Source organism: Salvia hispanica, chromosome 2, assembly GCF_029641045.1.
Source record: "Salvia hispanica isolate PSC_SH4W2 chromosome 2, Shi_PSC_v1, whole genome shotgun sequence".
Taxonomy (NCBI): Eukaryota; Viridiplantae; Streptophyta; class Magnoliopsida; order Lamiales; family Lamiaceae; genus Salvia; species Salvia hispanica.
The window spans coordinates 6,497,016-6,510,621 of NC_142693.1; the positions used below are offsets into that span (position 1 = coordinate 6,497,016).

At 34.3% G+C, this 13,606-nt stretch overlaps 1 protein-coding gene across 1 annotated transcript; it reads right to left on the minus strand.

The window, feature by feature from the left end:
- Positions 1 to 621: 621 nt before the first annotated feature.
- Positions 622 to 4,212, minus strand: LOC125211608 (uncharacterized). The gene is made up of 8 exons (XM_048111479.2): positions 3,573 to 4,212; positions 2,942 to 3,091; positions 2,557 to 2,709; positions 2,009 to 2,167; positions 1,646 to 1,918; positions 1,318 to 1,530; positions 916 to 1,236; positions 622 to 844 (listed from the first exon to the last, which is right to left on the minus strand). Exons 1-7 carry the CDS (start codon positions 3,748 to 3,750, stop codon positions 917 to 919), a joined length of 1,446 nt encoding a protein of 481 aa, XP_047967436.1. The 5' UTR covers positions 3,751 to 4,212; the 3' UTR covers positions 622 to 844; position 916.
- Positions 4,213 to 13,606: the final 9,394 nt, after the last annotated feature.

Genomic DNA, 13,606 nt, shown 5'->3' on the forward strand with positions numbered 1-13,606 from the left:
CTGGTCTTTAACCAGCAATATTTCTTAACCAGCAATATCCGACACACTATACAGCAATCTATAGATTGATGTGTAGTGTTTGTATATTGCTGTATAGCGTTTATAATATTGCTGTATAAGCGGTGTCACGGTGTCATTTTAAGAGGTGTTGTTATTTTAACACAAGGGTTCAGGGTTTAGGTTCCAGATTTTGTTGGATATTTCAAATTTTTCGGTCCAATCTTGGATTAATTATATACTGTACATTGGAAATTAAAAAAATGTATTTTTTATTTTTTTAAGATTTTGTTGGATATTTGAAAGTTTTCGTTCCAATCTAAAATTAATTATATACTACTACATTGGATTTTTGGACACAGATATTTGGATATTTTAGACCAATTTAGGTGGAAGATAGAGGTAAATATTACTCACTCCGTCCCAAAAGAATATACATTTTAAATTTGACACAAATTTTAATACAAAATTAATAAAGTAAGAAAGATAGAGAAAAAAAGTAATTAAAATATTGTTAGTGGACAATACTTTACTAAAAAGGATAGAGTGGGTAATCTTATGGGATAGAGAAAGTATATCTTAAAAGGATGTAAAATAAAGATAAACGAGATTAAAGCACAGACAAAAGTTAAGAGGTAAATTATGAATTGGTAATAACTCACTTGCAAAGTTTACTACCACATACTGCAAAAAATAGAGGTAATTTGTGTAATGTGAGTTTAGGGTTTAGGATTTTGTTTACATACCAATAAAAAAAATGTAATTTGTGTAATGTAAATCTCTACTAATAGTGAGAGAGTTTAGCCTGCAACACAAAAATTTCATCTGAAAAGATCAAAATTTTAGCCTGCGACAGAAAAAATAATTATTAGAATCGTTAAACACAGATGAATAGCGTTAAACGAAATCCAGACGTACCTCAAAAGAACATAGTAGGAATGTTCGGCCAAAAATACACACTTCCATCAGTCCGTCTTATAAAAGTGTAGCTCGGAAAATTCCACTCAAAGCCGACCAGATCGAACTCACCCGTACGCTCCGTCATTTGAAAACGGACAGAGTGTGTTTCATTATTATCAGCGTACGTGATGGAAAAAGGCTTATTAGCTGTAAAGAAGAAAGCTAATTGCCTGTACTGGCCATATTCTGGATTCATAAGCATAACAGCATCATCTTCTCCAAACATTAGTACACCATTAACAACATTCTTGTTCATGGTCACCACGACATTTCCTTGATCTGTTTAAAGAGAGATTAGGAGATTAGAATGGCGTTTACTTCATAAAAAATAAAAATAGATCAGGATGCAAGCAATATTACCAGGGTGGAGGCAATACACATAATCAAATGTGTTAACGCCACAAAGGCCATTAAACACAAGCACGCCACTTTGAAAGCTATCACCTCCCATAATATAAGTGCCAGGAGGGCCACGTTCGAAGCTTTCATCTCCCATAGAATAAGTAGAGGGAGGGCAATAAGTGTGCGGAGGGCCTTCCCCAATCACAGGTACTTTGATCCAGGCATTATTTGCTACATAAATTTAAAACCATCCACTTAGTAATTGACAGATTTAGTAAATAAACAAAATTTCAAAAAGTGAAGATCCTTGTAGAATCTTTAAGATTCTAGGAAACCATCTACTTACTAAATTTCAGAAAGTGAAGAACGTTGGACAATCTCTGATCCTCTGGAAAACCACCAAAGGCATACAAAGTTCTTACAGTTGGAGGTGGCACTTGCTCGCCAAACTTTCCAAACAATGTTCTTCCAGTTGGACTTACCACTTGCCCGCCAAACAAACTTTCAGTTGAAAGTGACACTTGCTCGTCGAACTTTCCAAACAAAGTTCTTCCAGATGGAGGTGACACTAGGTCGCCAATCAAAGTTGTTCCAAAGGGATTAGACCACTCAAGAGCATCTATATCATTAAGGAATGAAAAACATGTCAATGCACATATTATTACTATACATATTTCTATAAGAATCAAACATGTTAATAACAAGTTACCAAGATCAAGTACGCGAACATCAGATTGGGACATATTGGAAGAGACAATATCGCCTACGACAATAATATTGTTCTGCCACACAAGGCAAGTATGAGAGTTCCTATTACTTGGAAATGTACCAGTAGGGGACAAACGATCCCACATCCAACAATCCGGCTCTGTAAATAAAGACCGAGAAAAGGATGAGAAAGATTCATACACAATCCATAGAAAAAGTGAAATTCTAAAAGAATTATGTGAATTCTCAATCATCTAATATGTAGGAAACATGAAAACAAAATTAAATCTCTCCTCAAGACTACTTAAGTGGCTAAATAAAACCAGATACAAAGGGAAAGAAATACATAAAGGAAGAAGATTGATTAGCATCAATAAAATCATATCTAAAAAAGAGTGCTGCTATCTACAAAACAAAAATGAACAGATTTTTACAAGAGAGGTAGGGGGCCTTGCTTAGCACATCACAACACAAGGAGCTGACAACTGAACATATATACAGAAATGATATTCTTTCCAATACATGCAGACAAAGAGAGAAGATTGGTACCAGTATCCAACATATAAAGATCATCATATTCCTCATTATCCATGCCAACTCCACCAAAAACAATTAGTTTTTTCCCGACAAATACAGCGCTATGTCCTGCCCTTGGTGCAGGAGGTACCCCAACAACAGATGGAGCAATCCATGTATTGGAGGCTATCATGGACAAAAATATATAAAAAAAAAGAGTCAATTACATATTGAGTGAAAGCAATAGAGGATCAATTCCAAAATGCAAAAACGAAAGGAGTTATTTGTTACATAGGCAATGAATGACTTGAGTTGAAGATAAACTTAAAGAAAACTATCATAAGAATTAAGCACGAACAAAGTTGTCTAAACAGTGTATACAAATTAAAACTTAACTGCAAAAGAATTGAGAACTTACAGGTGTCCAAAACATGTAAATCGTTAAATCTTTCATTCCCATTCACGCCACCAAAAACAAACAATTGATCACCAATACCGGTACAGCTATGGCCGTTCCTTGGGGAAGGAGGTATGCCATTCACAACAGGCTCAATCCAGGTCATTTCATCTGAGTACACATTACAATAATAAGAGAGCTGGAGTTTCCATTAATCCCCACAAATAATGAATACAGATAAAGCAGAGCTCGAGTTTCCATTAATCCCCAAAATAATGAATACAGATAAAGCAAATGATTCCATATAGAAACATCCATATGTGAATTAGGGATAAAATTTATTGTTCAAATTAATTAGAAACCAAATATTTCAAGAATGATGAATATCTACAACAAAAAAATGCCCAATAAGCAAGAAATCGAAAACAAGAACCTATGCTTCAACTCATTAAATTTCAATATCATCCGTTTAGAATACAAATGCAAACAGCAATAGATAACTATATTTGTAATAGATTTTCCATAAACACGCGCACAGAAACAAACCCTAAAAATCCGTGCATTTTAAACACAAAAAATTAATATCACTAACACGACAAACACATAACTGAAAATTAGAAAGCATATTAGGCAAAAAGGGCCAAGAAATAACCAGTATGGAGAACATAGACACCATTCGTATTGCTTTGATCTTCGCCACGCCCAGCGATTACATAGATACGCCGCCCTCCTTCAATGGCGTTGCAGGTATGGCCAAGCCTCAACCTAGGGCGAGCACCGCCCTCAATTTTCACCCTCTGCCAGCGCAACACCAAGCCCGTAGACTGCATGCTCGCACCTCAAGAAAGTAGCGGAGAATTCGAACTAGTGAAATTTCTTAAGCAACTTAGGGTGAAAACCTTCACGGCTAAACCCTAAACTAACTTATAAAACTAACCGGTAGCGGGTGTGATTCCCGGGTCAGTAATTCCCGTACCAACCCGATACCCGGCCAGTAATGGGTACCCGCTACCCAACCGAAGCGGGGCACGAGGGGCGGTGCGGGTATTTAAAATCAATATATCAACCGGGTATACCCGTTACACCCCTAAATACGATCAATTCTTTTATTAAGCAAAATTTTGTTTTAAACAAGTAACACAATGTGTTATTAAATACTACTCTCTTTGTCCCACTAGAAATGAAACGTTTTCCTTTTTAGTTGTCCCATAAAAAATGAAACGTATGTTAAAATAGAAGGGAAATTGGTCTCTAAAATCATGAACTTTGCCTAAAATTTGGTATTTCCCATGAACTTTGAAATTGGTATATAATATCACAAACTTTGTATTTTGTTTGGTATTTTCCAAACTCACTCAAATAAGATATTTTCATCAAAATCTTATTTAATATAGGCAACCTTGATATGCTTTATAATATTTGAAACCACTTTTTAAGTTCATAACATGTAGCATAAAAAGTCACGTTGAAAACTACGTTGATTTAATTGTGCCAAGTATGATAAAAAAACCTCGTAAGTTAGTCAAATATAGCAATAAACATGCCGTGGGAAATACCAAACAAAATGCAAAGTTCGTGATATTATATATCAATTTCAAAGTTCATGGGAAATACCAAATTTTAAGCAAAGTTCATGGTTTTAAAGACCAATTTCCCAAAATAGAAATAACTTTATCTCTACTTTTTACTATATCTTACTTTACTCTCTCTTCTTTAACTCACAAAAGAACACTATATAAAATCATGTGCCGAAAAGCAAACGTTTCATATTTATTGGGATGGAGGGAGTATATATTATGCAAATAACTAAAACCATATCAATAATACACAAAATTGACATTATAATGCATATGGATAAGAATTTCATAATCACATAAATTTTGTGAAGAAAACTCGATAATATACTACTTAAAACATTAAGCAAAATAATAAAATATAGTACTCCTCTGTCCACAAAATATAGTCTCATTCCTAGACGACAGGAGTTTTAATGAGATATAAAAAATAGTCTAGAGACAACACATTCCATTAACCCATTCCAAAATCATACATATGTATGAATGTGTGTTTTCTCTTAAACAATTGCCATCACTGAGAACAACAATGAATACAAGAGTATGAATGTGTGTTTTCTCAATTGCCATAACTGAGAACAACAATGAATCACCTTCGTATTCAAAATGCATTCAAACGTGTATTACAAAAGAAACAAGTAGAAACAAACATACATATGCGTGAACGGCTCAGGGACTTGAGAGGCGTAGAAGAGTTGTCACAATTAGGTGTTTATATAGTAAATATGTAATCCTATTTGGGCTGTGACATATTTGGGCCTAACCTAAAAATGTTTAGGGATTCTAAACCCTACTTACATTATTAAATGAAGGCTAAATTTAAAAATTGAAGTTTCGCCGTTATGAGTAATAATTTTATAATCTCTATTTCCCATTAAAAGTGAAACGTTTTCTTTTTTGGATTAACTTATTAAAAATGAAATATTTACTAAAATAAAAGTAATATCATCTCTCTTACTTTATTCTCATCTCATTAACTCACAAAACAACATTACAAAAAATCTCGTGCAGAAAAGCAAATGTTTCATTTCTAATAGGACCGAGAGAGTATATTTTACTTTACTGTTTCTCCATTTTAACTATTTAATACTCCATCCGTCCCATAAAAATATGTGTACTTTATATTTTGTCCTTCCCACAAATACATGTGCATTCTATGTTTGGAAAGTTATATCAATGTAATAATATCGGTTTCACTATCCACTAACACTACTTTAACTACCATTCTCCTCAACTCTCTTACTTTACCATACCATTCTCCTCATCTCTCTTACTTTACCAATTTTGTCTTAATTCCCTTGCTATATCCATTGTCCATATTTTTATTGAATGGGGGAAGTATTATTTTCTCAAAACTAGTGCAGGAAATGAAACGTCGCTATTAAGGTGAACGGAGGGAGTATTTTATCCTTGTCGATTAGTATATTTATAAAAATGCACTGATTTTGGGATGGTGATTGAGTTATAGTTTGAGATTGATAGTAATCGAAAATTTGTCAGAATACACTAAAATATTGTAAAGATGGTAAGTACTGGACTAATTTGTTGGATGGGAAGTAGTCATGATTATAATAATTGTAGGATACATACTAATTGAAGATATACTCCACCAAATTCCGGCGATATTTATTAAAATGATCCATATGAATCATGATCACATACTGTTTGGATGAATATCATCAATGAGAATAAATAAAAACAAATTTTATAATAAAATTACAATATTTTGGTAAGATATTATAGAATAACTTTCTAAAAATTTAATAAAAGCATTTGAATTGACAAAATAATCAATTTTTTAAAGTCATCAGTGTCCAATTGTTTTAAATTAAAAAATTCTTAAAATTCTAGATTATAACAATGACTACGTGTATATATACTTAATTTTTTAATATTATTATTAAAAAAATTACAATTATTCATATCTAATTATTTTATTATTAAATGTTTTAAAATTTCAAGTTTTAAAAATGACTACATGCACATATACTTAATTCTTAATTTTATCATTAAATGAAATAATCAGTCACTCACATCTAATTTTTTTATTATTAATATTTTTTAAAATTTCAAATTATGAAAATGACTATATGCATATACTTAATTTCTTAATGTTATCATCCAAAAAAATAATAATAGTATTTCACATCTAATTATTTTATTTTAAAATATTTTTTTAATTTCTAGTTATAAAAAATGACTACATGCACATATACTTAATTTCTTCATGTTATGATCAAACGAAATAATCATAGTCATTCACATCCAATTATTTTATTATTAAATAGCTTTTAATTTTTTAAATTGAAAATTGATTACATGTATATATACTTAATTTATTAGTGGTATCATCAAATGAAATACTACAGTCATTCGCATCCACTGATTTTGTTATTAAATAATTTTTAAAATTCCAAGTTATAAAAATGACCCATGCAGATATACTTACTTTTTTCGTGTTATCATCCAAAGAAATCATATTAGTATTTCACATTATTTTTACTAGTATTAAATAACTTTTAAATTTATGAATTAAAAAAATGACTACATGCATATAGTACTTAATTTCTTAGTGATATCATCAAATGAAATAATTAGTCATTCACATCAAATTATTTTATTATTAATACTTTTTAAAGTTTCAAATTATGAAAACGACTATTGAATGATCTATATAATTAAATTACATATTCAATGTATGAGCAGTGATAAAATGAAAACTCATATATTGTACAAATTCCAAATTTTTCAGCACAGTATTAAACACATTCAACACAATGTAAAATTTCAAGATTTTGATGCCAACACAATTTCAACAAAACATCAACCGTTGACATTGTGTTGACATTTTTTTGTTGCTATTATTTTATCATATGTTGACATTTTCTAATGGTGCAGATCATAGTTTGGAGTTTGTACAATATTTAGAGTTTGCATTTGATCACATTCATTCAATGTATAGTATATTCTTTTGCATATTTATATCATCAACTTTTCCTAATAAAATATATGAAAAAAATGTAGAAAGAAAAAGATTTTGTATAATAAAATTGAAAAAAAAAAGAGAATAACTACATAAAAAAAATAAGACTAAGGATTAGACTAAATAAAGTGATAATCTATCTATTACTCCATCCGTTCCACATAATTTGACCCAGTATTTCGTTTTGGGTCGTCCCACATAATTTGTCTCATTTCAATTTTACCATTTTTGGTAGTGGACCTTATATTTCACTAACTCATTTCTACTCACATTTTATTATAAAACTAATCCTTTAAAAGTAGGACCTACATCCCACCAATTTTTTCAACTCACTTTCCATTAGATTTTTAAAATTCATTCTGGGTCAAAATGTCCCAAATTATATGGGACGGAGATAATATACTATATAAAGTGACAGTTTTCTAAAATCATTTTTAGCGGGAAACATGATAAAACGTGGACAAACTTTATTTATTCGTGATTTAAAGTTATAATAGTACATCTACTGAAAAAGCCAATTGCACATTGATAGTATTAATTATTCATTGGGGAAACCAACTGCCTATTGATAGTACGAAATTATTCATTGGAAAAATAATTTACTGCAAAAGCCATTCCTTGAGCCATGTGTTCCAATTTATAGACTAGATTTATTGTTAAAACATATACCAAGAAAGAGAGCATGCAAAATAATAAAATCCGATCCAAAAAAAAATTCTTGTGCCAAGTTCAAAATATAATTTTTAAAAATAAAATTGGCTTCCCAAGAAGCTTTATCCCTTATAAAAAGTAAAAACACTAAATATAATTTAATTTAATATCATTTGAGTGATTCTTACTACTGCTACGCCGACATTTGTCTAAGGTGGTTGGGCTCAAAGATCTCATTTTCCTTTCTCACCATGTCTGTTGAGGCTCTGTATGTTCCTTTTCCTCCTTTTTTTTTTATTTTTGAATCATACTTAGTTGTAGTTGAGTATGAAGGACCGGTTGCGGCAAATTGATTCGACTATGATACCCCAGAAGCTCAATCGCAAGCAGTCCCCCACGCCGGGGTGCACCAACATCATTGCGCGAGAAGATAAACATTCTAGAATTGACAAGCGATGCCAACCCCCCAACCAAATCCAAGAAGGTATAATCGAACAAAATTGGACGAAACTTGACAATGAATAGCCAGTTCGATGAAAATTTTGTTTTTGACCGCTTTCAATAAATTCTAATAATAGCATTTAAATTTTGTAATTTCGATTGTTATCTTAAATTTATGTTTAATACAACAAATTAGAAGAGGATATATATTAAATAAAACAAACACAATGAGTATATAATAACTTGTAGGGATCAGATCACTTGGGATTCGCTAATTACCAGGACCTCTTTATTAATTGAATTCTGAGATGGCTAATCTCAGAAGTTACAAGCCAAATACAAGGGTGTTACAAGATTACAAGTAATCTAACTCACTAAGGTATCTAACTATTACAGATATCGAACCCTAATTAGAGCCCTAACTATTCCAAGATTTCAACCAATCTAGAATTCAAGTCCTTGCCCAATTAGTACCTGCACACTCAAGTAGATAGATCAGTAAATCAACACAAGACTCAAAGAGTCTAAATCAAATCAGAAAATGAGACAAGAAATCAGAGATATGCGGATATGGCTCAGGTCACAATGTGACTATGCTCTGGGCCAAGGACCTCCTCAATCACACTGTTTTATCCAAAGGAGCGTAGTGAAACCGTCTGAATCAGAGATCTACCAAGACCTCACTGATTGCTACCAACGTTACCGTCTCAACACGCACAACCCCCTTTTCACCGAGAGAACCTCTCTAATACTCACGAACTCACAGATCCTCACAAGAACACAATGAAATCGCCTCCAACTTAGCAGATCCAACAAACAAGTTAGACCTAGCCCTGGACTTCGCAAGGCCACCGAAGAGGTAACCTCTGCTAGTGATTTCACCGGTTGAAACACTCTGAAAGGCTCAGAGAAACACTCGAAGAGAAGATCTCAGACGAAGAATGGAAACCCTAGGAAAATCGCCAGAGAGAGAGAGAGTTGAAGAGAGAGAGAGTTGAAGAGAGAATGAATGAGAGAGTCTAAGAGACTCCTCAGTTATTACTCACAAAACTAACACACTCAACATCCAACGGCGAGGAGGGGCGATCCGCGTGGAGTTGCAATGTGGCAGCAATCCAGCCACTCTAGAGAGTAAGGCAGCGACTAACCGGGCCTAAAGCTTTGGGCCCAGAATTAATAAGTCATTGGGCTGAACACATCCAAGCCCAAGACACCATTATTCAGATATGGTCCATTAAGTCTCACATGCTCCACCTTGGACCTTATCAGATAGAAAGAGAAGAGCTTGGTCCTTCACATTGCTTCATCACAGCCTACAAGGTTCATTCCTGACACCGAAGATTTAGAAACAGCTCATTAGTCAAGGAATAAACCAGGTTGCCTCACAAGACACCAGATGGCAAGCCAATTAGTCTTAGAGGACTTTTAGTTGCCTTGTGATCTCAACTAAGCCAAGGCTTAATGAATCATCAAGGTCTTTCCCCCGGGACATGCAGATGCACATGCTAACCACAATCAAAATGCAGCCTTTTAATGCAAGAAAGCAGTTTCTCCACAGGTAGGCACTTGGTGCCCATGTCTGCAGGGTTTTTATCAGTATGCACTTTATGCAACAAAACCTCACATTTTTCAACATCTCTAATGAAATGGAACCTAACATCTATATGCTTAGTTCTATCATGAAAAATAGGATTTTTGCACAATTGTATAGCAGACTAACTATCAGAATAAACAGCAGGAGTATTATGCAAGAATTTGAGTTCAGAGAGAACTCCCTTTAACCATATAGCCTCCTTCATAGCCTCTGTGATTGCTATATATTCTGACTCAGTAGTAGAGAGGGCAACTATGTGCTGCAATTGTGATTTCCAACTAATACAAGACCTACACACAGTAAACACATAGGAAGTAGTGGATTTTCTCTTATCCTTGTCATTAGCATAGTTAGAATCAACAAAACAACATAGCTCAACACCATCATCACACTTAGTAAAACACAGACCATACTTGGAAGTATGTTTCAGATACCTAAGCAACCATTTAAGAGCCTCCCAATGCACAAGTCCTGGATTAGACATGTATCTACTTAAGCAAGAAACAGCATAGGCAATATCAGTCCTAGTACTAACCATAAGATACATAACAGAGCCTATAGCATTAGAATAAGGCACCTTCTTCATAGCTTTCATATCAGACTCAGTTTTAGGACAAAGGTCCTTACTTAGCAAGAAATGAGCAGCTAAAGGAACAGAAGCAGTTTTAGCACCAAGCATATTAAACTTTTCAAGAATTTTTTGCACATAAGGCTCCTGATGAAGAATATGAGAAGAGGACTTCCTATCCCTTAGGATATTGATCCCCAATATCTTTTTGGCATCACCAATGTCTTTCATGTCAAAATTATCACAGAGAGCAGATTGCACATGTTTAATAGACTTAATGCAAGGACCCATAATAAGCATATCATCCACATATAGCAGCAAGAACACAGGCACCTAATCAAGGTCTTTCACATACAAACAAGCATCAAATGAGCTCCTAACAAAGCCTAACTTCTGCATGCATGTATTGAACTTGATATTCCACTGCCTAGGGGATTGTTTAAGACCATACAAAGCTTTCTTAAGTAAGCACACATGATTGGGAAGGTTTGGATCTACAAAACCCTCAGGTTGTTTCATGTCAATGGGTTTATCCAAGTCACCATGAAAAAAAGCAGTTTTGACATCCATTTGCTTTAATTTCCAATTGAAATGAGCACATAAGGCAAGCATTACCCTTACAGTAGTAAATTTAACCACAGGAGCAAAAATTTCTGTATAATCTACCCCCTCTTGTTGTGTAAAACCCTTTGCAACCAACCTAGCCTTGTATCTTAACCCCTCAATCTCATCTTTCAGCTTAAACAGCCACCTGCAGTCAACCACAAAGGCACCAGGGGGCAGAGGCACAAGAATCCAGGTTTTATTAACATACAAAGAGTGGATTTCTTCTGTCATGGCTTTGAACCACATGTCCCAAAACTTGGACTTTTGAGCCTGCTTATAAGATTGGGGCTCATTTCCATCAGACTCATAAACATTAAAAGCAAGATTAACCAAGTTAACAAGGCCTAAATACCTTACATAGGGATTAGGTTTCCTTCTGACTCTATCTCTAGACAGGAGGTAATCCTTCAAATATGGACCAGGGTTAGGAACATGTTCAGGCTCAACAACTTGGTCATCATGAAGAGTCACATTTTGGGGTTCAGGCTCAAGCTGAGGCTCAAGCTCAGGTTCTGGTTCAGGGGCTATAGGGTTTGTATTCCAGAAGTGCTCCACCTCACTTGGAGCATCATTAGATGGCTCCACCTTAGTGAGAGTGTCAGTGGACTCCACCTCAGTAAAAGAGGCTCATTTTCAACACTTATAGAAGAGGTATCAGGGTCATGCTTAAGACAAGGGAACTCATCCTCATTAAAGACCACATCCCTACTTATTATGACCCTAAAACCTGGTTCACTTCTATTCCAAATCCTATAACCCTTAACACCTTCTAGATATCCAAGAAATACCCCTTTCTTAGATCTGGGATCCAGTTTATCAGTTTTAGAGTGAATGAAAGCACTACATCCAAAAACTTTTAAATGGGATAAAGTAATTTTTCTCCCAGTGAATATAGACTCAGGACATTTACCCTTTAAAGGGACTGAGGGAGACCTATTCACCAGGTATGCTGAAGTCAGAAGGGCTTCACCCCAAAATTTTTTAGAAAGACCACTTTTAGACAAAAGACACCTAATTTTTTCCAAAAGGGTTTTGTTCATCCTTTCAGCAACTCCATTTTGCTGAGGGGTATAAGGAGTGGTCTTGTGTCTTTTAATTCCAAACTTGGAGCACAGAGCATCCATTTGGGAATTACAAAACTCAAGACCATTATCTGTCCTAATTACTTTAATGGTTTTTCCAGTTCGATTTTCAACAAGATTTTTTCAAGTCAAAAAATTTTCAAAGACTTCAGACTTATTTTTCATTAAAAAACACCAAACTTTCCTGGAGAAATCATCAATTATGGACAGAAAATACACAGACCCTGAATGAGAAGAAACAGAGGCTGGTCCCCACACATCCATGTGGAGATACTCAATAACACTCTGACTGACATTGTCAGTCATAGGAGTGGGGAAGGTAACTCTGTGTTGTTTGCCCAACACACAAGTGTCACAAAAGGGAAGTCTATTTTGAAAATCATTTTCAGACAACAACTCATTTTTCTTCAAAATATTAAGACCCTTTTCACTCACATGACCAAGTCTATTATGCCACAACATGGCCTTATCCACCCTAACCACATTAGCAAGATTACTCACACAGGCCACAGATTGAGCAGAACACACATAGAGATTACACTTCTTCTCAGCTTTAAACAAACACATAGCACCATTACAGATTTTCATTACACCCTGCCCCCACTTACCCTCAAAACCTTCTTGTTCTAAACATGTACAGGAGAGCAGGTTGTAACATAAATCAGGCACATATCTCACATTCTTCAAATTAAGCACATAGCCATTACTGAACTTCAAACACACAGTCCCAATGCCAAGAATCTGACACTTTTTGTCATTAGCCATAGAGACAAAGGTATTTTCAATAGGTTTGAAATCAGAAAACACAATTTTGAAAGGAGAGATATGATAGGTGCAACCAGAATCAATTAGTCAGTCATTGATGGAAAAAGAACAGCCCAGGGTAGAGTTGACAGAAAGAATATCATGAGTCATGAAGCAAACACCTTCAGAATCACCATTCTTAGCCAGGTTAGCCATGGAATCCAGTTGATTATTATTTTTCTGCTTTTTAGGATTAGGGCACTCCTTTTTATAGTGACCAACCTCACCACAGTTAAAACATTTTCTATTAGCCTTAGGATTCCTGCTTTTAGACCTGGACCTACTCTTACCCTTCTTTTTACCATTCCTATTAGAGTTACTGTCCTCATTACCCCCTCTATTTCTAGATCTGCCCCTAACATTTAAAGCATTTGACTGAACAG

Bases quoted from the DNA above. Each gene is read 5' to 3' on its own strand.
- LOC125211608 (XM_048111479.2), bottom strand. From the start codon at position 3,750: ATGCAGTCTACGGGCTTGGTGTTGCGCTGGCAGAGGGTGAAAATTGAG. The intron at 2,710-2,941 runs GTAAGTTCTCAA...TGTCCATGATAG, and splicing joins TTTACATGTTTTGGACACCT to CCTCCAATACATGGATTGCT. The intron at 2,168-2,556 runs GTACCAATCTTC...CTTTATTTACAG, and splicing joins TCTTTATATGTTGGATACTG to AGCCGGATTGTTGGATGTGG.